Consider the following 27,165-nt stretch of genomic DNA (forward strand, 5'->3'; position numbering starts at 1 on the left):
CCACGTGACACCAACGAGGCAGGAAGTTCCCGGCAGGAGGAGGCGGCCGACTGAGGAGAGGGAAGATGGCCCCACCTGGCACCATTGCGCTGCGTCCACTCTTCCACGGCCCTCCTCTCCCGCCCCTCACACCCCACCCCTCCACACCCCTGTCCCTCCCGGTTCACAGGCCCCCCCACACACCTCAACCCGGAACACCTCACCCCTTCTTACCCCACCAAACCCCACCCCATCCCTCCTCGCCCCACCCTCTACGCCCCACCCCTCCACGCCCCTCCCCTCCACACCCCACCCCATGCCCCACCCCTCTACGCCCCACCCCTCTACGCCCCACCCCTCCACACCCTACCCCCTTCATGCCCCACCCCTCCACACCCCACTCCTCCACGCCCCTCCCCTCCACACCCCACCCCCATGCCCCACCCCTCTACGCCCCACCCCTCCACACCCCACCCCCTTCACACCCCACCCCTCCATGCCCCTCCTCACCCAACCCCACCACACCCCACCCTCTGCACCCCACCCCTTCACACCCCTCTGTGCTCTGCCCCTTCACGCGGGTCTCATCCAAGTGTCCCCACCTCTGGCCCCTGCCCCGGCTTTGCAGAATGCAGCATGTGCTACCATGGTGAAGCCAGGCCGCGCTGACTTCGCTCGTCTTCCCAGTTTTGCAGGTATTTCGCTTTTATTTCATGTGTAGTGTCTACAGAGACTTGTTACAGTGCTCTTTTTATTTAATGCAAATACAAGCAATCAATTAGTTTATAAATTTCCACATATGTGGCCTTAAAAAATAAAGCAGGAAAAGGGTTGGATAAGTTAATTTGAATTTTCCTGTGAAAATTTTTCTGTGATTTTTAGTATTTATAACCTGCGTATTTGAATTATTTGAAACTTGATTTATCTGAATTCGTGGATACAAGAGCAAAAGTTCAGCTTTCCACTTACACTGACTTCACCAATAGCCATGAGCGGACCCTGTCTCAGCACAAACAAGTCAGGCGTGACATTCACTGACAGGCCAGGCACATCATTAGTAACCCATCATTTTACAGACAAGAGAGGAGGCCAGGGAAATGAAATTACTCGCAGTACCCCTGTCTCCAGAGTGTCGGAGCTGAGCTCTGGTCCTGAGCCCGGCCCTGCTCCTTCTGCTGCACACGTGCCGCACAGATCCAGCACACTGATCCCATCAGGAGAATTACACTGAATGTAGAATTTGCTTCTCAGTTCTGATGAGAGTTAAAATGTCAGTACTTGTTGGTTTATGAGACATGTTTTTTCATTTAGAACTGTTGGCATTAGATATTTACTCAGCAATCACAGCTCCCCTTAGGAAAAGGAGTCTGGCTGTGACCAGGCTCTTTATGTAGGTGGGACAGCACTGTCAGATCACCTAACTACTTTATGTTTCAGTTACACTGATGATGAACAAATTTAAGGAAGGGCAGTCTTTTCAAAGGATGGTGGACAAAACTTTGTATTTTTAAATGTAGTGGAGGCAAGGAAACTACACACGTCTGGAGTCATTTTTGGTAGCTTGTTTTTCTGGGTTAGGATTCTATACAGCCACAGCAGTCAGTATAGCACATGCTTTATGACTGAAACTTGACTTTCCTAAATGATTATTACCAAGAGTCCCTGGGACCAGCCAGCTAACACGTATGCCTAATATAGCGGAAATAATGACGGGAGCCATTAAAAACAGCCCCTGGAAAGACGTTTTAAATTTTTCATTTACAAAGCAAATCAAGCTTCCTAATTAGCTACAACATACTGGAAAGCTCAGCTCCTACTAGCCTGCAAGCCCTTGCTGTCTGCTTCCTTGGGTCGTCTCTGTTACACGAACAGCTTGACTGCTTTCTTTAGTTCACTCGTGTTCAAAGAACTCGTGGCAGGCAGTGGTAACCATGGCAACGAAGGCCATAAATTCCTGGAAGTCACATTCACCGTCTCCATCGTTGTCCAGTGTTTCCATGACTTTGTCGACAACCTCCTGCTCTTTGATTTCCTGAGAGAGAAGAGAAGTTGCCCAGCTTATTTTTAAAGGAAATTTAGAGCCATCAAAACGATTAAAAGTTGGCTGGCTTTAATAATTTGTGTCAGAAACAACCTAAGATATAAAATGCAAAATGCCGGAAAAGATTTCTCCTGTGACCAGGGGCTGTTGGCCCTGTAGAACGCTCTGGGGATCTGTGCCTTCTCTTCTATCTTCCTTTAGGTCCACTGGGACCTGGGCTGTTTAAAAGACTGTGGAACAACCAAGATCTAAAAAACTGCAGGTTGTTATCACTGTGCTTAAAACAAAACACCCAGAAAAGAAGAATACAGCCTAGACCAGCATGAGCATATTATATGCAAATGTCTTGAAACGAACAAAAAACCCCCTAAGGTTTTCGTTGTTTCTGTGTGCGGAAGTCCCTATAGTGAAGGCTTCCAGTGGATTTTCATGTTTTGAAAGTGTTTTTTTGGCTGAAATAACTCTTGGGAACATGTCCTAGATTTGCTAACTCTTTGTGTTCTTTTTGCCACTTGAGTTACTTTCTACTTCATGGAACTTTTCCGGACAGTTCTCCCGCCCAACACGGAAGCCAAGAGAATGGTGTTGCAAAGTCTCAAGGAGCAAACACAGTGCAGGACTACAAATGTGGTGGCAGGAATGTGGTGCTGAATACTAAAGAAGAGCATAAATGCAGATTGCTCAGAATAACCAATCCCTAGGGCAGGAGATCTTTGCCCAAAGAAGTCAAGTGAAATGTACAATGGCTGCCTTGAATATAAAACATGAAAGACTGAGATTCCAGTGGGGGTTGGGGTGGGCCCTATAAACATTTGCTAAAAGATGGATGGGAGTAGTGCATTAATTTCAGTACATTCTAGATTTGCCTCCAAACTGAAATTACCTTGATAAAATAGGCCAACAAGTTTCATGATATCTTGATACACTGACTATGAATTCTTTATCTTTTATAAATTGTGGTTCCCATATGCTGAGCACTCTCTATGTTTTAAAATCAATAATTAATAATAGTAGCTACTAATTGTTAGGCTTTCATTATATGTTAAGCACTTAACAAACACTGTCTTATTTCATCCTTACAACAGTCGTTTTTACAGAAGAAACTGGAACTTTTTGATTGTTAATTTGGAAGGCAGGATTGGTGGGACTAGATAATTGAACATGCAAGTGAGGCAGCTGCCACTCTGAACTTGGATGCCTGAGAAAATCATTCCCAGAATCAGACTAAGGGATGCCACTCTCCTTCAAGCCTGCAGGCTGCTTCCCCTGCTCTGGCGGTGCCATTCACAGCAATGGAGTGTTTGAGTGGGAGTAGGGACAGGAGAACCCCAGCTAGCCCTGCAGACAATGGGTGCTGCCTTGTTGCTGGAACCTAGGGCTTGTTCTGTACTGAGAGGCTCAGCTAGCTCAGGAGAGCAGCTACCCATCACTGTGCAGCAGGACCCTGCCCTGGTCCTCTAGTATCTTCCCCTTAGCTCTTGGTCAGACACTAGGACACTGGTTCATTGTCTGGCCATTTCCCCTGTCTGTGATTGGTCCCTTCAATGACCTTGGTTCTGGGCACTAAGGGAAGGTCACGTATCAGGTGGATTGCAGTTCTTTGCCTCAAAGGCACAAGACTGATATGCAGTAGAGATACTAGGTGGCTGATCCAAGGGTAGTAGAGACAGTGGGTAGGGAAGTGAGTTCTCGATGAGGTGTCTGGACATACTTCCACTACAGGCCAGAGCAGGAACTGCCTGGCGAAGGACAGGGCTCATCGGGGCCCTCATGCAGCTTCCTAAGTTAGGGTCTCAAGCTGAAGGCAGTTCCTCTCCAACATCCCTTGCTCCGTGGAGCCCCCTGCAAGGTCTGAGGGCCTCCAAAGGATGCAGGGACCTCTCTCATGCCCTCAGTCAAGTAGGTTGTAGCTGTTCACTGATGTGCCAGGCTAGGTACCCCAAAAGCAGAGGCCATGTCTTCGGGCCTGTGTCTCTCCAAGTATTGAACATAGTGACTGCTCAGTAAATATCTGCTGTGTGAATGGCATATTTTATCACCATGGTGCATGCTAAACGTCTAGCTAAAATAGTCCTTTTCCCAAAAACAAAAGCTTATTTATAACTACTTTTTTTATATGTTCACTATGCCCATGATAAGTCATGAGTGTATTTTCCATCCCATTCCGCCGTCATTATTGCTATAAATTCTTAGATTTTTTTCAGAGAAAAGTCAGCATTATTTGGAACCTTTGAGACAGTTTTGAGACAGCAGTTTTTCCTTGATGTTTCTATTAGAAGCAAAACAGATGAAAACGAAAACAATGGGGCCCATCTAAGCTAGCCTCCATAATGAGAGTTCAATTGTGAAAGTAACTTTTCAGAAGCAACCTAGGAATCCTGAAATGGAACTGGAATCACCTTCAGGCCAGCTCAGAAGAGAAAATGTGCAGGTGGTTTTATAAGTGGAAAGGAGAGTAGTTACACAGTTGATTTTAAAAAGCAAGACTCACCTCTAAAAAATGAGAAAGCTCATTGTTGATGAGCTCTTTGAGTTCGGATTTCTTCAGCTTGTGCTTGTCGCCCTCCCTTCCAGAATATTGATGGAAAACATCAATGAGGGCCACCATGGCCTTCTCCAGCTCAGACATCCTAAGGATCCACAAAGGAAAAATGCCTTCTCATGCTTCTGCCTTGTTTGTACATAAAACAGTTAAAGTGTTATCTATACAGAGCTAGCCAGAGGAGGAGGCTAGGCTGGCCTTGGCTCATCTCCTCTTTCACGCTTAGAGAAGGGCATTCTGGGACCTTGCACAGTTGTCAAAATTCTCCCATCTGCCTCTTAAATCCATTCTTCCACCCTCTCCTCCCTTCTCTGTGCCTGTGGACCACACTGATAAGTTCCCATGCCCTCTGGCTTCTGGTTGGCTTTGGCCAATGGGAAACTTCAGCAAAAATACAGAGGCAGAGCAGTGAAGGAGCACAGGGGTTGGTTCCTGCCTCCTCACTGGCAGGCCACCCTCTGCCCCTGCAGGGCTCCAAGATGAAGTGACAGAGTGTGGGTGAGCAAAGCATCAACTGTAAGCTGTTAGAATTAATCAGAAAGAAGGTGACCAGGAGCCAAATGAGGATACAAAAGTCTATGGTATTCCTATATTCTATCAGTAAACAGAAAACGTAGTAGAAAAGTCCTATTCCTATAGCAACACAAATATTACTTAAGAATAAGTTTAGCAGAAAAGTGCAGGTTCTTCGAAAAGATTCTAAGGATCATACAATGTAGGAACTTGCTTTCCTTTGACGTAATATATAAATTTAGCTCATTTTTAATAAAAATACTTATGGAATTTTTTTTGATGGGTGAGGAACATGACCAAAAAACAGCGGTAAAATTCAACTGGAAAAATAAATGTAGTAGAATTGCCACAAATTTTTTTGCAAAAGATCAATGAAAGGTACTTTGACCTACCAGAAACAAAAATGTATTATAAGGTTACATGATAAGCTGGTTCTGAGGCAAGAAGCTGAGCCACAGCCAGGTATTTAGTATTCGTGGAGGTGCTGCCTCGAGTGAATCAGGATGTGGCACTTATTCACTAATGTGATGGACAAGTGCCGGAATAAGTGTTTCTCTGCTTTATCAATGTGAAAGAAACTTCCTACATCCCTCACAACATGTACCTTATCCCATAGCCTGCAAACTGAGGAAATATCTATTTAATCCTGTGAATTAGGCACATTTTACAAAGGATGGCTTGCCAATTGTCTCTTAAAACTAAGACACTCAGCCAGAGAAATTTACCAACTTTTGGCCTTGAGTTCTAATCATTAAAGAATCTTTGCACTGCCATAGTTAAAGATAATTCAAAAGTTACGTCTAATCATTGAAAAATCATTCCCACGTTAAGTCTGTCACATCTTTAAAATAAATTGGAATAAAATTTTTAAAATTTTATTTATTTCTGATTTCCTAAAGGAAAAAGGATTGAGAATTTTTGTCTTGGCCTGATCTTTGCTAAATTTACCCTGTTAGTAGTCGGTATACTTTGTTTTGCTCTTAAATCCCTAAAAATAAGATATATCACATGTAGGTAGAACATTTACGTGGATTAAAGTCTTTAGTATGTCATACTTTCTTATTGTTTGCGCTCAAGTTTTTAATTATTAATTTTTTTTTTAAGTAACAAAACAAAAACCCCAGGAAAGTTTTGCATCATCTTGATGCTTCTTAAAGTCTGTGATAATTTGGGGAAGGGGAGCCTAAACTATTTTTTCATGAAGAATGCCTTCTGGAATTTTTTTAAAGGAAAGGCATAAAACATATATTCTGTATATTTGAAAACTCCATAAAATGTGATTTTCTTCCTAACCACACACTACAAGTTAATTAAAATTTTTTTTCCTGTTAAATTCTTCACTTTGACTGTGAAACAATTGATGGTTTAAAACTTGTTTTTTAAGAAAGATGTAAATCAAATATCTATGTTTCCTTTTCACTTCATTCTGTGAATGTTCTGCATTAATCTTTTTATATCAAAAACAAGAGAACTTTGGGGCTTTAATTCCTTAGAAGGACACATCACACGTGTGTTCTAAGGAAGGGGTCCTACCTCCCTGAGAAATTGTAAGAGTCAGGAAAGTTAAATTCACTATAAGTGCCAATTTCTTTGACCCATTTTGTATTTACTTTTAAATTGTAAATTTACTTGTAAATTTACCTGCACAGTTGTCATGTAATTTCTGAATGGTGTGCTGGGGAACCCTGACATTTCCCGTTGAGGGAAACTGGAAAACCGTGAAGCAGGTATGTACCAAGGGCCAGGGCAGAAGCCACGAGAAGAGAAAACATTTCTTTATGAGATAGAGTTAAACTAGCATCAGGTTGCCCGTCATTCTCAGCACCCCCAGGGAAGCAAAAACCCTGCTCTTCACGGAGCAAAGATTGCAAAATATTGCAGAGAAGCAGTATTTGTAGTACTTCTGGAAAGATGTCAGCAATCACCTCTGAGCCACCAGACCTGATGTTTCTCCAATTTATAGTAATAAAAATATAGGCAAAATGAACCTCTAGCTATCTAGAGTTGAGGTGGTCATGTCCACAAAACAGTAGTAAGATCCACACTTTTGAAATGATGCCAGTTATCCTAAAGGGACTTTTTAAACTGCTGCCCAGTTCCCAGCCCCACCTTCTCCATCCCCTGCCCCCAAAAAGAAAAGAATAGCTTTTCCTGAGCGTCTCACATCAGTGGTTGTTGGTTGCAGCTCCTCGTCGCTGCTCCTCGTTGCCGCTGGCTGCAGAGTCTGGAGTAGCAAGAGTGATGGGCAGAAGAAGCCTCTTATTCCTTGCTCCCTGGGCGGTCAGGGCGTAGGCCCAGTGCAGTCTCACTGCAGACCGAGGCAGCCAATGGGGGCCGAGGGCGGGGGTTGGGGTGGCTGGGGCGGCCGGGCCTGCACACAGGGCTGCATTGACCAACAGCCACAGCCACCCGGGGGCTCGCGGGGGAGCCAGGACTGCACATGGGGCAGGAAGTGGGGAATCAGCTTTTTGTGCTATTTTTTAATTTATACATGAATATTGATGTTCCTCTAAAGGCAAGGTTAGGGGTGGGGAGAGGAGAGAGATTAATTGATTCAGACAAGGCAGATATGCAGCCAAGAACATGAAGCTTTCAAGTACAGGCTGAATGCAGGGGATTCAACCCTGAATGCAGGGTTGACAACAGAAAGGCCCTAAGCTTCTCTCCCCTGGTCTGGCCCCCACCCACAGACAGGTCGCCCTGTGGACATCAGTACTCTCAGCCAAGCAGGGCTTCCTTGAGAAGCCACTGAGCCCGGCCTCTGCAGGAACTGAAATGTGTGGCAAAATAGAAACTTGATGTTTTTAGGGAAAAATCCTTGTTTAGTATGATTGAGGGGACATGGCAGGCACACCCCAAGGCCTCTTTCATCCCAGGGTGAACAGTCACAGACTGTCAGAGTTATACAGTACCCTGGATGTGTTATAGAGAGGTAGAGGTGGTGTGCCCTTCTCTGAGGCCCCACAACCAGCCACAGGAAAGCTGAGTGCAGACTCCGCACTGCCCATCTTCAATGGTACCCTACCTGAGCTATTTCCAAGCAGAAATGTGAACGGTAGGCATTCTTTTAGGCAAATTATACAAAAAGCATTTGCCCAAACTCATCAAAGGACGTCTGAACCAGAATCAGGGCCCTTGTGCTGACTCGGGTTTTTAGTGGCCACAAAATGATCAACACACAAAGAAGTCTGTGGACACAGTTATTTTGTTGTCATCTGTTTTACCAGGAAATTCTTGACTGTTCAACGCCCAGACATATGCCCTGGAAACATCAGGGGGCTGTGAGCCTTGGGGCTTGAGTTGTCCCTCCCTCGACCTGTCAGCCTGTCCCTACACCCCCATGAGTGGGACGTGAGCAATGTAATTTGGCCCTACTTCCTCAGCTGCCCCACAGGCTGCTGTCTCCTGAAGGGTCAGACACCTGCTTGCTCTGTGAATCACAGAACTTGCCCAAGTCCAAGGAAGGAGCAACTGTGTGCTGGGTGCGTTGTGTGTGCCAGGTGCTATGGCTGAGGGAGCGCCACTCCTGCACACCATAATCATGTCCCCTGAGTGCAACCTGGACTCTGGGTTTACCCTTCAGTGTGCACAAAAAAGCTTCAGCCTGCTCATGCAGGGGTAAAAAAAATAGTTTGAAATCCACTCATCCAACTGCTGGACACGTGGGCATGGTGCCTGCCCTCTGTACACAAACCTCACAGCCTCCTGGGACAGCCAAGTGCAGTGCCAAGTGCCTACTCTGTTCCAGGCTCTGTGGGAGCAGGCAGGGGCAGACGTTCTTCAGAGAGGTGGGAGAATGGTGTCAGGGCTCACAGGCTGCGAGAAAAACCGCCCATCTGGATGAGAGGGGCTTTCAAGTGCTGAGGGGCCTTCAAGATGGTATCCCATCCACCCCCAGGAGCTCACAGACATGAGACCTTTCGAAGAACACAGGAAGGACGTATATGACCTCTCCAAGTTTCCACACTCACAGCTGCAAGGCTTAATCTCAGTGCCTTCACTTGACGGAGGTGTGACTTAGGACAAATTAAAGCTGTTCTGTGAGAGGAGTGATCATAGGCCTCACCTCAAAGGGTTGTCTGGGCCCAGAAGTCCTTCTCAACTTTCACACTTCCAGATTACCCTGGCTCCTTCTCCTGACACCCCAGTTTTGAGTCTCCTGTCATCAGACTAGATGCCCTGATCTAGTCATGTGTGACTTGCACGTTCACTCCCTCCCTCTAACCGTATTCCACAGGAGGGCCCTACATTGAAGCAACTAGAAATATGTTATTGCGTGGGACACCCAGGAAGCTCTTTGTAGTCTACGTATGACCATATGGGATGCTACCATTGAAATAGGCTCCCTGATTTCAACGGGGATCATGGGATTTCAGGGTAGTAGAGCTGAATGACTGCACTCAACCATCAGACTGGGTGGGTGTGTCCACTGTGAAGGTCAGAGGGACGTACCAGAAATCAGAATGCCTTAGTCCACAGAGATTTTAGGCAGTGGCTCACTGATTACAGTGTACCCAAGAATGAGACAGATGGATTGCCTCCTCAAGTAGTCCTTAACCCACACAACAGGAAAAACTCTAGGTCTAGTAGCCAAAACCTGACTTGAATCACCACAGTGGAGAATCACAGCCTCTCTCTAAGTTTCCAGACCTAAGTTGGGTGGGACCCAGAGCCTCTTGATTGAAGGGGAGGCAGGCCCCCTTGAGAGAGACCCTGCACTACTGCCAGTATACACACATGAGTCTTCTCCACACCCTCCCCACCTGAGCTGCAGACACTTACTAATACGACCATGTAGTGGGGAGAAGGAAATACCCAGATCTCTCTAGGGACTATTAGATATAGGCTCTGAGTTGATGCTCATTCCTGGGGCCACAAAATGGCCCACTGGTCAAGGTAGGGATTTCAGTTGACAGTCTTAACTTACCAACTCACAGTGGGCCAGGGTTGTGCACAGATTTTTTTCCTGTAGTTATTTCTTCATCTCCTGAATGTGTAATCAAAACAGACATACTTGGCCACTGGCAGAGTTCCCTCACTGCCTCTCTTATATGTGGGGTTTGGGCCATTATGATAGGAAAAGCTAGATTAAAGTCCCTAGAAACTCCCCTTCTTATTATGACAGGAAACCAGAAGCAATGCGGCACCCATGGGAGAATTTCAGAGATTAATGCTTCCATCAAAGAATTGACATCAGCAGGGGTGGTGATACTTATTATAAACCCATTTAACTTGCCAGTTTGGCCTGTGCAGAAGTTGCGTGGATTATGGAGAATGACTGTGGACTGTCGTAAAGATATCAGCTCGTGACTTCAACTGCAGTTGCTGTGCCAGATGAGGTATCACCACTGGAGAAAATCAACACAGCCCCCGGCACTTGGTACGCAGCTACTGATCTGACTAACACCTTTTCTCTAAACCAATTTTCAAAGACCACCAGAAGCACTTTTTTACCTGTCAGGGCCAAAGGTGTACCCTTATAGTGTCACCTCAAGGACATGTCAGGTCTCCTGCTCCTTGCCATCTTATTGTCTGCAGAGATCTTCGTCATCTCAGCAGTCCACAGAGCATCACACTGGTCACTCTATTGATGATAGTGTTCTGATTGGGTCTGATAAGAAGGAAGTGGCAAGTACTTTGGATGACTTAGTAAGACATATGCAAACTAGAGAATGAGAGATAAGCTACACAACGATTTAGGGGCCCACCACCTCAGTGAAGTTTCTGGGAGTTGAGTGGTCTGGAACATTTTGAAATATCCCCTTCAAGTGAGAGACAAATTACTACATCTTGCACTGCCTGCCAGGAAAAGAAGCACAGCATTTAGTCGGGGTTTGGGAATTTCAGATATGAATATACTATATTTGCATGTGCTACTTCAACCCATGAGGCTGGCAGTTTCAAGTGGGGACCAGAGCAGGTTTAGGCTGCTGTGAAAGCTACTTTACCATTGGTCCTTAGCATCCAGCAGATCTGATGATATTCAAAGTGTCTGTTGCACTCTGGGATGCAGTATGGACCCTCTGACAAGCACCAGTAGGAGAATCCCTGCACAGACCTCTAGGATTTTGGAGCAAGCCTGTGTCCTCTTTGGCCGCTAACGGTTCTCATTTTGAGAAGAGCTTCTGCCTTGCTAATAGGCCTTAGTAGAGACTGAACACCTATCCCTGGGACTTGGGGAGACCATGCAACCCTATTGTTGTCTGACCCACCTAGCCATAAAGTTGGGTGTGTGTACCAACACTGTATCATCAAATTAAAATGTCTAGGAAAGGAGTAAGTGGCTCAGACTTCGTGGACCCCAATTCCTGTTCCATCGCCTCCCCTCAATCCATGTCTGTGGCCTCCTAGGGTATTTCTTAGAACCAGTTGACTGTGGAAGAAAAAACTTGAGCCTGCTTTACAGGTGGGTCTGCATGATATGCTAGTGTCACCCTGAAGTGGACAGATACAGCACTACAGCCCACTCAAGGGTTAATCTGAGGGACAGTAGTGAAGGGGAATCCTCTCATGGACAGAGGTTTCAGCAGTACATTTGGTTGTCCATTATGTCTGGAGTGAGAAGTGGCCAGAGTATGGATCTCGATTAATTCATGGGTGGTTGCTAATGATTTGATTGGTCAGCAAGTTGGAAGGAACAGGATTGGAAAATTGGTGACAAGCAAGGCTCTGGAAGAGGCGTGTGGATGGACCTCACTGAATGAGCACGGTTTGTGAATACATTTGTGTTCCGACTGAATGCCCGCCAGTGGGCATGCACTGTGGAACAGGCTCTTAACTATCGCGGTGGAAAATGATCAACCTTGTGGGTGTCAGCCAGCTCTTACTGCAGCCACTCCAGACCTTGCTTAATGTGTCCATGAACAAAGTGGCTATGTGGCAAGGATGGAGGCATGCATGTGCTCAACAACATGGACTTCCCCTCCCCAAAGCTGACCTGGCTACTGCTGCTGCTGAGTGCCTGATCTGCCAACAGCCAGGACCAACACTGATTCCTGTGGTGACCAGCCAGATGCATGGTGGCAGGTTGATTATTTTGGACCTCTTTCATCATAGAAGGGGCCGAGATCTGTCCTCCCTGGAATAGACATATGTTCTGAATATGGATTTGACTTCCCTATGGGTACTGCTTCTGCCAAAACCAACATCCATGACCTCACAAAAGCCTTAGCCGCTGTAATGGCATTCTGGACAGCATTGCATCTGATCAAGGAACTCATTTCACAGCAAAGAAAGTGCAGGAATAGGCTCATGCCCATTAAATTAACTGGTCTTATCACACATCCCATAACTTAGAAGTGGCTGACCCAGTTGAAAGGTGGAATAGCTTCCTGAAGAGTCAGTTATAGTGCCAGTTGGGAGACAACATCCTGAAAGAATGGGGCTCTGTATTACAGGATACAATATATACTTTGAATCAGGAACCCTTGTATGGTACCGTGTCCTCCATAGCCAGAATTCATGGGTCTGGGAATCAAGAATTGGAAGTACACTTAATAACCTATTTGCAGAATTTTTGTTTCTTGTTCTGGCAACTTTGAGATAGTTTGGAGATCTTAGTCTCCAGAGGGGATGCTTCCACCAGGGGTCATAGCAATGGGCCCACTGAATTGGAAGCTGAGACTGCTACCCGGCTACTTTGGGCTCCTTATGCAAAAAAGGGTTAATCTACTGGTTTTCATGATTGATCCCCATTACCAAGGGGGAAGTTGTGTTATTGCTCCACCATAGAAGCAAGGAGGATTATGGAACCTGGAGGTTCTCTGAGGCATCTCTTAATACTTCCATGACCAGTGGTAAAGGTTAATGAGAAACTATAGCAACCAAAAAAAATAAAAATAAAGCAGGACTATTGAGGACTCAGGCCCTTGAGGAGTGAAGATTTGGGTCCCTCTATCCAATATGGAACCCAGAGGAGGTTCTTGCTGAGGGCAAGGGAGACATCGAATGGATAGTTGAAGAAGGAAGCCACAGATGTCAACTATGAACTCCTGACCAGTTGTGTAAATGAGGACTATAACAGGTTTGTATGTTTTTTGCTTGTTATATTCATGTGTTTATTTATTAACCATTTTCTTCTCTCTTCTTCACAATTTTTATTTTATAAACAAGTTGTTGGAGGTTAGCATTTCAGTTTAATCTTTAGGTAACCGAATTTTCAGTGCAACCATTATTTGAGAAGTAATTAATATAGCCAGTAATGGGCACAATGACTATTGGAACTGTGTATCTTCTTATTTGGAGAAGGGTAAGCACTACTTCACTTGTGACAAAGATAGCTGTGTCTTTTTAGGTAGAAATATAGAATGATTTAGTTGTTGTAAGGGAGTCCAAATGTGTGTAGAATGTTGCTGATGGATGCTGAGTAGCCAAATTTGTGGACTGTGTCTGTTACCCATTTATTGCCTCTCAGGTCTGCCTCTCTGCTTCTGTACTTTCACCACATTCATGGACTAGACTCTCTAATCATGCCTCCTTACAGTGTGCGTGATTTTCAGTTTGTACTGAGGGTGTTAGAAGGGCACTGCAGGAGGAAGGGGCTTCTCTTCCTGCTTCTGGTGGCGAGGTCTTGCTTTTTCTCACTCCTGCTTCACAGTCCTTCACAGCATCTGATGGTGCTCTGCTCCAGCCACATGTCCAGAGAGGTCAGCCCTTGGTGACCTTGCAGCTTGGCCTGGGCCTGTGGTCACCTCACTCTGGTTTTCCTAACATGGACACTGCGCACTTGAGAACTTTCTTTCACAGCAGTCCCCACTGCCAGTGCACATGCACCCACTGGCCTCAGCCTGCTTATGCCCTGGAGGTTGTTTACCGTGACCTTCCTGGTGCAGTCACTGGACAGCCTGGGCTCATACCCACAGTGGCACCCCAACACCCTCTGTGTACCCGCCCACCAGCCTTGGGCCACATTTACTTCTGACAACCACCTATAAATTGGGGCTTCCCACGACGCCTTCCTCAGGTTTGAGAATTTGCTAGAACAGCTCACAGAACTCAGAAAAACAGTTAACTTACTATTATTGGTTTATTATAAAGCATACAACTCGGGAACAGACAGATGGAAGAGATGCATAGGGCAAGGTATGTGGGAAGAGGCTTGGAGCTTCCATGCTCTCTTCAAGTGCACCACCCTCCCAGCACCTCCACGTATTCACCAACCTGGAAGTTCTCTGAACTCCATCTTTTTGGGTTTTCATGGAGGTTCCATCACACAGGCATGATTGAGTAAATCTTTGGCCATTAGTGATTAACTCAATCTCCACTCCCTCCTCCATCCCTGAAATTGGAGGTGGGGCTGAAAGTTTCAACCCTCTAATCACACAGTTGGTTCCTCTGGTGACCAGCCCCCTTCCTGAAGCTTTCTAGGGGCCCACAGATTCACCTCATTAGCGTAATCTCAGGCATTCTTGGAAGGAGTTTATTATGAATAACAAAAGATGCTCCCCTCTCCCCTCTTCCTCAGGAAATTACACAAGTTTTAGAACTCTATGCCAGGAACGGGGGACAAAGACCAAATATATATTTCTTGTTATATCACAATGTCACACGACGTAATAAGACATTGTAAATATAATCAGCCCAACTATAAAAGGAATATGTACTATTGCCCAAATAATAAAAGAGCTTAGGGAGACAGAGTACCAACAAGGAGCTGGTTGTTGGATGGCAATCACTACAGGTGTTTTCCAGGAAGCTGAGACCAAGGGACTGCTGAGTGTGACACCTGGAAGAAAAGTGTCTACTGTGAATAACAATGAAGCGACTCCTCTGGTTTTACTGTCTCTATAACCAAGAGCCATCCACTGGGTTAGTGGTCATGGCATTGTTGAGAAATGCCCAGCATTTCAATCTGCAAATCTTTGGGGGTAATTGGGAGGGAGTGAGGAAGCTCAGACCCTGCTGCGCCTAGTCCACAGCACCTCTTGGTGCCAGAGGCATCTTGTGTGACCTGATGATGACAGTCTGCTGGCTGAGGGAGGTAGGCTCCAAGAGTGGAGGTTCCAGCATTGGTTATGGTAAGGAAGAGGTCCACATCCCAGACAAGAGTGCTTCTCCACCCAAGCAGTGGATGGAGATCTGGCGGATCAACAGGCACCTCTTTCGGATGCACAAAGGTTCTACCAAGGTCTTCTTCCATCACCTAGATCCTCCTCCCTTCAGCCCACCCTTCATCCACTCAGCAAACCCTTAGCACCAATTAATTCAGTAACCAGACCCAAGCCTAGCTGAGTCTGCTCAGGGTTCAGGAAGAGTCGTTCTGGCTTGAGTTTTCCAGGAAGAAGGGCCTTGGGCAGTGACATTGTTCTCTCGCACAAAGGACAGTGCCATCCGCCACCAAGCTGCTCACGAGGTTGGTTACAGTGACCCATGTCCATAGAGAGAAAAGGACGCCTGTGTTCTAGAGGGATGTGGGAGAAGGGACAAAAGGCTTCTGTTGTAGTGAATGCAAGTGTCAAGGCAATGAGAATTAATTGCCCTCCGTGTTACAAAGAATGCTGCCACCAGCCAGCAGGCTGCCATGGGTTGAGGGGCTGGAGTCTTGGAGCTGGGTTCAAATCCTGCTGTGGAGAGACCTTCATCAGATGACTTAACCTTTCTCATCCTCAGTAAAAGAGGGGAAAAGCAGTACCCCCTCAGAGGATTGTTGGAGGAGTAAATGAAATTTTGCACACACAAACATGTGCTCATGTATATATAGTATGAAGTGCCTAATGCACTTAATTAATGGTCATTATTATTATCATAAAAGTTCCTATTCTTGTCTATCAAAAGAACATGAAACTGTCTGGTGAACTCCTGGTACAGAAGGCAGACAAAGCAAAGCAAAGAACAGAAGGATAGAGATTTCTTTTTGAGCCAGTAGATTAGGGTCCAGAAGTGCAGAGTGAACTCATTGGCTAATTTAGAATACTTTGAGTCCAGTAGGCTCCCGATTTGGCAAGTTGTGATAGAGTATCTGTCTTTCATGGGTATCACATTTTATTTTTTTATACCCCATCAAATGCCATGAATCCATTTGGTTTCTAGCCAGTCATTCCAAAGTCGGTGCTCCCTCGCAGAAGGGCAAGCCCAGCGTGAGCAGAGCTGGCATCTGCCCCCGTGCTGGGGTTTGCTTTGGATCCATGGCAACGTTAGGGGCCAGCTCAAAACAACAGGGCTTTTGTTTTTGTTTTTGTTTTTAGACTTTTTTTTTCGTATTTTGAGAAGGAGCTGGAGGTTGGAGCAGAATGAGCACACCCCACAAAAAACGACTTTCCTCAGCCTGCTTTGTGTGTGTGAGGTTTGTTGCCCAGGAACTGGTCTCGGTGAGATGTGAGATGACGTGTTGAATTGGTGCCAGGGAACGACATCAACAGGAAAATGAGGAGTTTTCCTCTTGGTAGAACTCTGCCACAAATACTTTGTTTATACTTTTTATAACGTTTAAGGACTCTTGGAAATTTGCCCTAAAATCTTGTCAGGTTTAAAGTTTAAAAAAATCACCAAATTAGCCTATTTGGTTTTTTACTCAGTGGGAACATTTTTTTTTTTAATTTAACTACTTTGTAGGCTTCACACATTTTTGTGACTTCGTCCCATTGTGGGCCCAGAGCAGCACACAGTATTCAACCACATTAGGCCAAATGAACAACAGCGAAAACCTAATCAGTGGACTGTTAAAATTATTTAACTCATGAAGATTCATACAGCTCGATTTAAAAAATGCCTGTGTGGAACTGAACTATCTCCAACAAGAGTGATCCAGGAGGTGGGATGAGTTAACTTATTTACAGATTTAAAGAAAGAATGTACCAAACACAGCAGAGAATATGAAAGAGAAGGACATGTAAATCAGAAGCCTAATTCCCAGTAGTTTTTCTACTGCAGGACAGTAGTATTTTTTGCTTTTTAAAAACAAACTTTAAGTTAAAGACATTGTAAAGGGTTGGCACTATATTTAAAATTTTAGTGTCACTGAAATATATCCACAGGTATATTTATTATCTAGTTGTTCAATTGAGTGCTAATATAATAATGATGTAAAGGATGCTTAGGTAAAATTATAGGAAGAATGAACTATTTTTGGAAATTAGAACTTAAAGTAGCCTCCACAATAAAATTGAATAAGTTGGTATAATTCTTATAATGTGTGTATTAGCACTGTTTGTTAAACATCTAAAATTATCTTTCCTTAGACTTCTAAATGTGTCTTTGTAATATTTTTATATCACTAGCTCAACTGATGCATTCTTAATATATTGAAACTTTTTTCAAGATTTCTTGAGGAGGCTCTCACACCATGCTTCTGGATGCACCTTGGTGTACCTGGAATGGTTTTGGCCTACCCCACTGGGGCTTCCAGAAGGCCCAGGAGATGCTCAGGTTATTAGAAGGCCTATTTACTCAAGAAGGTGTGAGAGGTGCATGCACAAGTTCCACAGAAGGCCTTTGCCCATCTGTGAGGCACCAATTAGACCCTGTTGGAGTCTTAACAGACTGTCTTACAGTCCCTCCCTTGGCTACTTTCACTCTGAAACCATTTTCCCAACAGTGCCATGGGGTCCATCTTTGCCCTGAGTTCTTTCTCTCTTTGAGAATCTTCTGCTGAGAGATGCTGGGGATGAAAAATAGTTTCATTTTTTGGCCCAGTCAATCCTGGCTCCTTTATAGTTCTTTTGAAAATTGAATACTTATTTATTTATTTATTTATTTATTTATTGGTGAGGTAGATTCGCCCTGAGCTAACATCTGTTGCCAATCTTCCTCTTATTTTTTTGCTTGAGGAAGGCTAGCCCTAAGCTAACATCTGTGACAATCTTCCTTGATTTTTTTTTGTATGTGGGACACTGCCACAGCATGGCTGACGAGTGGAGTAGGTCCATGCCCGGGATCTGAACCTGCGAACCCGGGCCACTGAAGTATGTGGAACACTGCCACAGCATGGCTGACGAGTGGAGTAGGTCCATGCCCGGGATCTGAACCTGCGAACCCGGGCCACTGAAGTGGAGCATGAAACTTTAACCACTTGGTCACGGGGCCATCCCCTGAATACTTCCTTCTTTAGCTCCTCTCTCTCTAACTATTGTGCAGTTACCAGACACCTGTTGACACTTTTGACACTCTTCCTGGAAATCTCCTCACCAGCTCTATCAGTTAATTGGGATGGTTTCTACTTACACTCCCATGCAGGCAACCATGGTGCCAGACTTTCTACCACTGAATAACAAGAGGCTTTCAATGACATTTCCTTTCTTTTCCCTGGGCCTTTGCTGACAGCCTCCTCAGTCCTGTCTCCCACCAACAGGGTCTGAAAGGCCCTTCCAGCCTCTACATGTTGCCTAGGCCCAAGCTAATGCAACAGGTTTTAGGCTTTTGTTATGGCAGCATCCTAATTCAAAGTACCAAGTTCTGTTCCACAAGAAGTCACCAGTTAATATCAAAAAAATCTCAACCACTTTCTTATTCTCACCAGCACAGCAGGTCAGGGCATAGGGCAACTGTCTGGCTCAGCTCCACAATGTCTGGGCCTCAGCTGGGAAGACTGGAACAGCCGAATGGCTCCAATGATGGGGGTGGGATCATTGGAGGCCTCCTCAGTCACATGTCTGGCACCTAGTCAGGGATGACTTGAAGGCTGGGCTCAGCTGGGACTGATGTCTGTAGTGCTAGTTATGGTGTCCCTGGGTGGCTTGGGCTTTTACAGTGACTGGGCTCTGTCGGGGTGACCTGAGAGCAAGCATTCCAGGAGACCCAGACGACGCTACATGGCCTCTTGTGAGCTGGCCTTGGAAGTCACTACTGGTCTGGTATCCTATTGGTTAAAGCAGATACATGCACACCCAGATACGAGGAGAGGGAATGTGGACCCTATTTCCTGATGGGAAGGATATCAAAGAATTTACAGCCATTTTAAAAAACCACCACAGTTCACCCACTAGCCACAAATTATTTATAAACAGTAGAGGACACAAATCTTTTTAAAGACATTGTAAAGATTCATTTCAATTGAGGTAAATTTTACATTGTGTAAATTACATAATTTTTATCGTAATTACACAGTTATACAAATTTTTATACATTTGAAGATATAGAACATTCCAGGATCCCAGAAGACTCCTTCACGCCTATTCCCTCCACTATGAACCTTTCCTGTACTTATGTTTTGATGGACATATGCAATTTTCTTTGGAGGGGGTAGGGTATATACCTATTAGTGGATTTGTTGAATTGTAGGATAGGCATACGTTTAACTTTGCTAGAAACTGCCACATGGTTTTCTAACATAATCATACCAGCAGTGTATGAGAACTCTAATCGCTCAAGGTACTCACCAACAGTAAGTGCTTTCAGTCTTTTAAAATTTATCCATTCTGATGGTTGCGTGGTGGTATCTCATTGTGGTTTTCATTAGCATTCCTCGGTGTATCAATTAGCCTTTGCTGCATGTCAAACTGTCCCAAAATTGTGTTTTAAAACAACAATCATTTATTTAGCTCATGATTCTGTACATTGGCTATTTGGGATTTGTTCAGCTAGGGAGTTCTAATGCTGGCTTCATCTGGACTCACTCACGTGTCTATAGTTACTACTGGTCAACTAGGTGGCTCTGCTTCTGGAAGTGGTTGGTTGTTAAGTGTGTACGTGTGTGTGATGGGTATGTGTGTTTGTTTATGCACGTATATATGTGTTTATGTGCACGCATGTATGTATGTATACATGCATGTGTGCGTGCACATGTTTCTGTATGTTGCGTGTGTGTTCCTGCGCATGTGTGTGTATTTCTGTGTGTGTGCCTGTGTGTATGTGTGTGACTTAGCCATAGGTCTCTCATCGTCCAGCAGGTTCACCTAGGCCTTTTCACCTGCTGGTGCAGGTTTCAAGAATATGAGAATGGAAACTGAATGGCCTTTTGAATCCTATGCTCGGAAATGGCACAAGATCACTTTTGCTACTTCTGTAGGTACATCATGAGACCAGCCCAGATTCAAAGGGTCCATGTCTCACTGGGAAAAACTGTAGAGTATTATGGCTGTTTTTGCCATCTCCCATTCTTAGTCCTCTGGACACAAAATATTTGCCTCAAACACAAAGCTCATCCTATCCCAGGACCCCTAAAACTCTCATCCAGTTATGGCATCAGGCTTGAAGCTCAGGACGTCATGATTTAAATCAGGTCTAGAAGCAGCTGAGACTCCCTTGGTGCATCTCTTCTTGTTTGAGTGTCCTGTGAACCTAGAAGCCATCTGTCCTCTGCACACACATCCAGCTTATGCTGGTGAGATGGGAAGATAAACACAACAGATACTCTCATTCTGAAAGGTGCATAATATAAAGCACATAGTCATTACTGGTTCACTACAATCCTGAAATCTCGCACACAATGTTCCCAGGGTCTCCTGGACCAGGGCAGGAAATGTGTTTAGATTAGAGCCTGGTTCTGCTTGCTACAAGTGGCTCACCAATCCGCTGTTCTCCATCACTCCCTGGGAGTGGCACCACAGTCCACTGTTTTCAGAGCGCTAGTCTCTGCCCATGAGATGTCCTTTCTTTTCCATAAGAAGTGGTCCATGTTTGCCGCTGAGTGGCTTCCTGAGCGTGATTATGGTCCATACAAAGTTGGAGGTCCACAGACATAGGCCTTGTTTCATTTTGAACCCTCTCAGTCCCTCTTAGTCCATGCTGGTAGTGCTTTTACCAATATAAATTTCCTAAGTGGTGTTCCACTGTAGGAATATACCACAATTTGTATATCCATTCTCCTGGTGACTGATATTTGGAATAGTACCAACTTTTTTGCTTTTACAAATAAAATGCTATGAACATTTTTGGCTAAGGCATTTTTTTGGACATATGTTTTATTTCTCTTGGACAAATGCCTTGGAATTCTTCTTCTGGGCCTTAGGGTAGCTGTAAGTGTTGTGGACTGAATTGTGTCCCCTCAATATTCATATGTTGAAGCTGCAACCCCCAGTGTGAGCATATTTGGAGATAGGGCCTTGAGGGAGGTAATTAAGGTTAAATGAGGTCATAAAGATAGGACCCTAATCTGATAGGACTGATGTCCTTATAAGAAGAGGAAGAGACACCAGAGCTTTCTCTCTTTTTCTGTTATGTGAGGACACAGTGAGAAGGCGGCCATCTACACGTGAGCAGGAGAGCTCTCACCAGAAACTGAATTTACTGGCACCTCGATCATGGACTTCTAGCCTCCAGAACTGTGAGAAAATAAGCATCTATTGTTTAAGCCATCCAGGCTGCAGTATTTTGTTATGACAGCCCAGGCAGACACATATAACATGTTTAACTTTATTAGAAAAGGCCAAACATTTTTCCATAGTGGATGTAATATTTTATACTCTCTCAGCAATGTATGATAATTCTGGGTGCTCCACATCCATGTCAACATTTGAGTGTAGTCTTTTTAATTTTAGCCGTTCTGTGTAAAGGTATCTCATTGGGGTTTTAATTTTCATTTCTCCAGTGATCAATGATGTTGAGGAATTTTTTCATATACTTATGGACTATTTGTATATCTTTTTTCATGAAATGTCTGTTCAAGTCATTTGCCCATTTCTATTTATTTATTTGTTTGTTTGCTTTTTAATTTAGTTGTTGAGTTTTAGAAGTCTTATGTATTTGGTATACAAATCTTTTGGTAGGCAGATGTTTTGCAAATGCTTTTTTCCCAGTCTATGGTTCACCTATTTGTTTTCTTAATTTGTTTTCTTAATTTCTTAATTTTTATGAGCAGAGTCTTAAATTTTGATGATCTAATACAGCAAACTGGGTTTGTAAATAAAAGTTGTATTGAAACACAGCTGCATCCATTCATTCACGTGTTGTTTATGGCTGTTTTCATGCTACAACTGCAGGGTGGAGTAGTTCTGACTGAGACTGCCTGCGAAGCTTAAAGTAGTTACTGTCTGGCCCTTTATAGGAAATGTTTGCGGACCCCAGTCTAATATACCAATTTCTAATTTTGTTGTTAGTGCTTTTTACATCTAAGGAAAGCTCCTGCCTCTAGCTTTAAAGTTTTAGCTTTTACATGGACTTCTGTGATCCATCCCAAATAAGCTTTTGTGTAGTGTATAAGGTAGGCATCTAGGTTCGTTGTTTCTAAACAAATACCCAGTTCTTGCCTCCCATCTTTTGAAAAGACTTTCCTCACCCCCCGTCAAACTGCTTGGGCGCCTTTGTTGGAGATCAATGACTATAAAAGCTTGGGTCTACTTCTGGACTTTATTTCCTGTTCCATTGCTCTCTTTGCCTGTTATTTTGACAATACCGCATTGTCTTGATTATTGTATCTGTGTAATGATTATTGAAGTCGGAGACTGTCTGTCTTACGATGTTGTCATTTTCTTTTAAAATTGTCCTGCTACTCTAGGTCCTGTGCATTGCTCTATGCATTTTGGAAGCAGTTTGTCAGTTTCTAGGAAAAAATCCTATTGGGATTATGATTGGGATTGTTGTGGAAAATTGACTTCTTAAATATATTGAATTTCCAGTATGGACATGAGATCTCTCACCGTTTATTTAGATATTTTAAAGTTTCTCTCAGCATTTTAGATACAGTTTTAGTATAAAGTCTTGCACATATTTTAGTTAAATTTATTCTGGAGCATTTTATGTTGATACTTGTTCTGGGTCTGTCTCAGCCTGTGGATACTGATGCCATCCACTAGAAATGCCTGGGGGCACTCACCTTGGCCTCTACTATTTGTAGAGAGTTCCTACAGACATTTCCAGTGTTGTGTTTGGACTGGCCCTCATGGTTCTTATTATGATTGCAAGACACACCTCAGCAACAACTATAGCAGAAATTTGAAAAGACAAGGTTTATTACTCACAAGTCCTAGAGGGTACACACATGCCTGGGCCCACACAGCAAGGTTGCAGGTAGAGAGAGAGTGCGGGCATGAGCACATGCCTGAGGTTCTGCCTGTATTGGGGTGAAGGGAGGGTGCCTAGAGTTTCATGGGTTCACTCTTTATTGGTGAATTTAAAACCTAAGAGGTGGAATTAAAGTGCAGGAAGGGAAAAACAAGTGGTCAAAAGGTCAGTTATCTAGGTTACCCAGGGCTTTCTAAAAAAGGGAGCTTTATGGGTAGGGTGGACTGGCTCTTTATCTAGTTGTGTAGCTGGCAATGTGTTTATTCGTTTATTGAAGTGGATGCCTCAGCAATCAAAAGCTTAATGTCAGGTACTTATAATCAAAAAAGCTAATTGTCAGGTGCTTACCCTACAGTGCTATTATAAATGGGTTTTAAAAAAAGTTCATTTTCAATGTTTTGCTCCTAATAAATAGAAATACACTTATTTCTCTATGTTGATCTTGTATTCCACAATCTTGCTAAATTCACTTATTTGTTCTAGTAGTTGTTTTGTAGACTTGTTAGGCTATTCTGTGCAAACAATCTAATTTTCTGTGAATGTACATAATTTTATTTCTTCCTTTCTAATAGTTATTCCTTATATTTATTTGTTGCTTTACTTGCCTTATTGTATTGGCCAGGATTTCTTATAAAATGTTGAATAGAAGTGGTAAAAGTGGATACATTTGCCTTGCTTCCAAAAAAAGCTTTCAATATAACATCATTAAGCATGATTTTAGTGATAGAGTTTTTGATAGATGCCTTTTACAGATATAAGATGTTCTATTTTTGCTGATATTAAAAAGAAATTATGATTGGGTATTATTTTGTCAACTGTTTTAAAAAATTTATTGAAATGATCATATGATTTTTTTCCTTTATTCTTTTTAAATAGTGAATTACATTGATTTTTTATTCTATTAATTTTTTCAAAGAACCAAAGTGTTAGACCAATTTTACACTACTGGGATAAACTCAACTTGGCCATAATGTATTACCCTCTGTGCGTATTGTTGGGTTTGATTTGCTAATATTTTGTTAAGGGTTTTTGCATCTATTTTTATGAAGATATGGGTCTTTAATATTCTTTTCTTGTATTTGTCAGGTGTTTGTATCAGAGATATGTTTGTCTCATAAAACAAATTGGGAAGTGTCCATCCCCTATTTTCTTTAAATTTTAGTAATATTGGTGTTATTTCTTCTGGAGGGGAGGAAAACAATTCCTCTACTCTCTAGGTCCTTCTGGCTGGTCTAAGAATTAAACTGACATGAGACAGAATAACAGAAGAAAACCAAACAAAGTTTAATAACACATAGACATGGGAGAGACCCAGAAAAACTGAGTAATTCATTAATGGCCAAAGTCGCCACCTTAAATACCATTTTCAGCTAAAGACAAAGGAGAATGTTGGCGTAGTGGTTTGAGGCTTCAAAGGGGAGGAAGGCAATTTACATGGAGATAGAAATGTAAATGTTTGTTCAACAAGTGTTTGTTGGGCCCTCTATAGACAATGTGACCAAGAGACAGAACTTTGATAAGAATTGGCTTAGCAAGGACCCTCTCAGTCTACTGACCCCCAGAGTTATCTAGGATGATGGCCTGTCCCGGGGTCAGGCCTTCTATCTTAAATTCTTTCAGGCAATTAGGGGAAAGGTCAAGTTTCTTTCAGAGTCTCCCGCCGTTAAAAATAATCAAGCCAAAGAAACACATTTTGGGGTGGCCAATTCTGATCTCTCACACTTCCTTTCACATTTGACAGGATTCACGGTGAAACAATTTAGGAGTGGAATTTTCTTTGTGGGAAGGTTTTTGGTAACAAATTTATTATATATAGTACATTTTTTATTTTCTCTTGTGTCAGTTTTGGTAAGTAATGCCTTAAAGGAGTTTGTCCATTTCATAAAAGTTATCAAATGTATTGGCATAAAGTTGGTCATGGTCTTCTATTTAATCTTTTTTTTTTTCTTTTTAGGAAGACTGGCCCTGAGCTAACACCCATGCCCACCTTCCTCCACTTTATATGTGGGACGCCTACCACAGCATGGCTTGCCAAGCGGTGCCATGTCTGTGATGCAGGGTCAGTGAGCCGAGGAGTCAAAAGAAAGATTTCTTAGACTCTCAAGATCTGGCAGTAGTGCTCTTTTATTTAGAGAATAGTGTGGAATAGCATGGGGACAGGACCCATGGGCAGTCAGAGCTTCTGCTGCCACCGCTTCTGCTGCCCCTGCTGGCATGGGGACAGGGCCCATGGGCAGGCAGAGCAGCTGCTGCTGCCCCCACTGGCATGGGGACAGGGCCCACGGGCAGTCAGAGCTCCTGCTGCTGCCCCGAGTTGAGGGTGAGGGCTAATTTTATAAGGCATGGGTATGTGACTTATTTTTATTGGAGAAAAGAAAAGATGATGTAAAAAGTCATTAAATGATTTCAGTGCAGATGGGGTCTGGTTATTGTGCGGTCATATAACTTTAGATACAAATCTGGCCATATAGATCGGCATGTAGGTGAGGATGCCCTGGGGCAGCCCTAATTCATACCATAAAAAAAGTCCACTGGGTCATATAGTTTGGCATGTAGGCCAGGTCACCTTGGGTTTCTCTAGCTGGGGCAGCCTTAATCCACATCATCTGCACCCGGGATCCAAACCGGTGAACCCCAGGCTGCTGAGGCAGAACGTGTGCACTTAACAGCTGCACCACCAGGCTGGCCCCTATTTAATCTTTTTAACATTCGTGTGATCTTGTAATAGGTCCTCTTTTTTATTTCTAATATTGATAGTCTTATGTTTTCTTTCTATTTCTCTTGCTAAATCTTGCTAGGAATTTAACAATTCTATCAATTTTTTCAAAGAACCAACTTTTGTCTTTGTTAACCTTTTCTATTGTTTCTGTTGTTCACTGATTTATGTTTATATTTTTAATATTTCCTTACTTTGACTTACTTTGGTTTTAATTTGCTTTTCCTTTATTTTTAAATTGTAGCTTAAGTTGGAAGTTTAGATCATTGGCGTTAACTTTTTCTTCCATTCTAACATAAGCATTGAAAGCATTGATTTCTCTAAGTCTGCTTTATCTGCATCCCCCAAATTTTAATATATGTGTCTTAGTCTGTTCAGGCTGTTGTAGCAAAATTACCTTTAAACTGTGTGCCTTATAAACAACAAACATTAATTTCTCATAGTTCTGGAGGCTAGGAAGTCCAAGATCACAGTGCCGACACATTCAGTGTTTGGTGTCTTTTCATTGTGTCCTCACATGGTGGATGGGTCAGGGATCTTTCTGGGGTCTCTTTTATAAGGGCATTAATTCCATCATGAGGGCTCTGCTCTAACGATCTAATCTCCACCTCAAGCTCCGCTTGCTAACACTATCACCTTGGTGTATGATTTCAACACATGAATTTTCGGGGGACGCAGACATTCAGACCATAGCAGTACATTTCCATTATCATTCAATTTGAAATTAAAAGAAATATCTCTTTGGTTTCTTCTGTTGGCCCATGGATTATTCATATGTATGCTGCTTAATTTCCAAATATTTTGGGCTTTTCTAGATTTCTTATTATATGGATTTCTAATTTATTTCACTATGGTCAGAGAACATGCTCTTTAAGATTTTAATCTTTGTGATTTATTGTGACTTATTTTATGGGCCAGCATGTGGTCTGTCTTGGTTGACGTTCCATGTGACCTTAATAATAAGGTATATTCTGCGGTTTGGCGTATTATTTATGATTATTAATGAAATCATTGGTGTGATAGTGTTATTTAGATCCTTTATATCCTTACTGTGTTTGTTTGTCCAGTTGTTCTGTCAGTTACTAAATGACAGATGACATCTGATGTTACTTGGTGCTATGGTACATGGAATTTTTAGATTGCAGTTTCCAACTGCTGATTGCTACTATATTGGCCCTTCATCTGGAGACCTTGGATATTCACTTATTAATTGTAAGATTTTATTTGTAGATTACTTTGGATCATATGCATACACAATCATGTCATCTGTGAATAATGGCAGTTTTACTTTTCCCTTTTAATCTCCACATTTTTTGTTTTTCTCTGGCTTTCTTGCATTGGATAGGACTGCCAGTACACTGTTGAGTAGAAATGGTGATAGAGAACATCTTGTCTTGTGCCTTAATCCAGGAGGAGAGCATCCACTATTTTGCTATTAAATATTATATCTGTGTGTTTTTTTTTTTTTTAAAGATTTTATTGTTTTCCTTTTTCTCCCCA

The 27,165-nt window shown here is 43.2% G+C and overlaps 1 protein-coding gene across 1 annotated transcript; it reads right to left on the reverse strand.

Moving 5' to 3' along the window:
* Positions 1–713: 713 nt before the first annotated feature.
* S100B (S100 calcium binding protein B) lies at positions 714–7,534 on the reverse strand. The gene is made up of 3 exons (XM_001487892.7): positions 7,240–7,534; positions 4,512–4,650; positions 714–2,011 (listed from the first exon to the last, which is right to left on the reverse strand). Coding segments are annotated over exons 1-3 (282 nt in total). The 5' UTR covers positions 7,242–7,534; the 3' UTR covers positions 714–1,870.
* Positions 7,535–27,165: the final 19,631 nt, after the last annotated feature.

Source organism: Equus caballus, chromosome 26 (genome assembly GCF_041296265.1).
Source record: "Equus caballus isolate H_3958 breed thoroughbred chromosome 26, TB-T2T, whole genome shotgun sequence".
Classification (NCBI taxonomy): domain Eukaryota; kingdom Metazoa; phylum Chordata; class Mammalia; order Perissodactyla; family Equidae; genus Equus; species Equus caballus.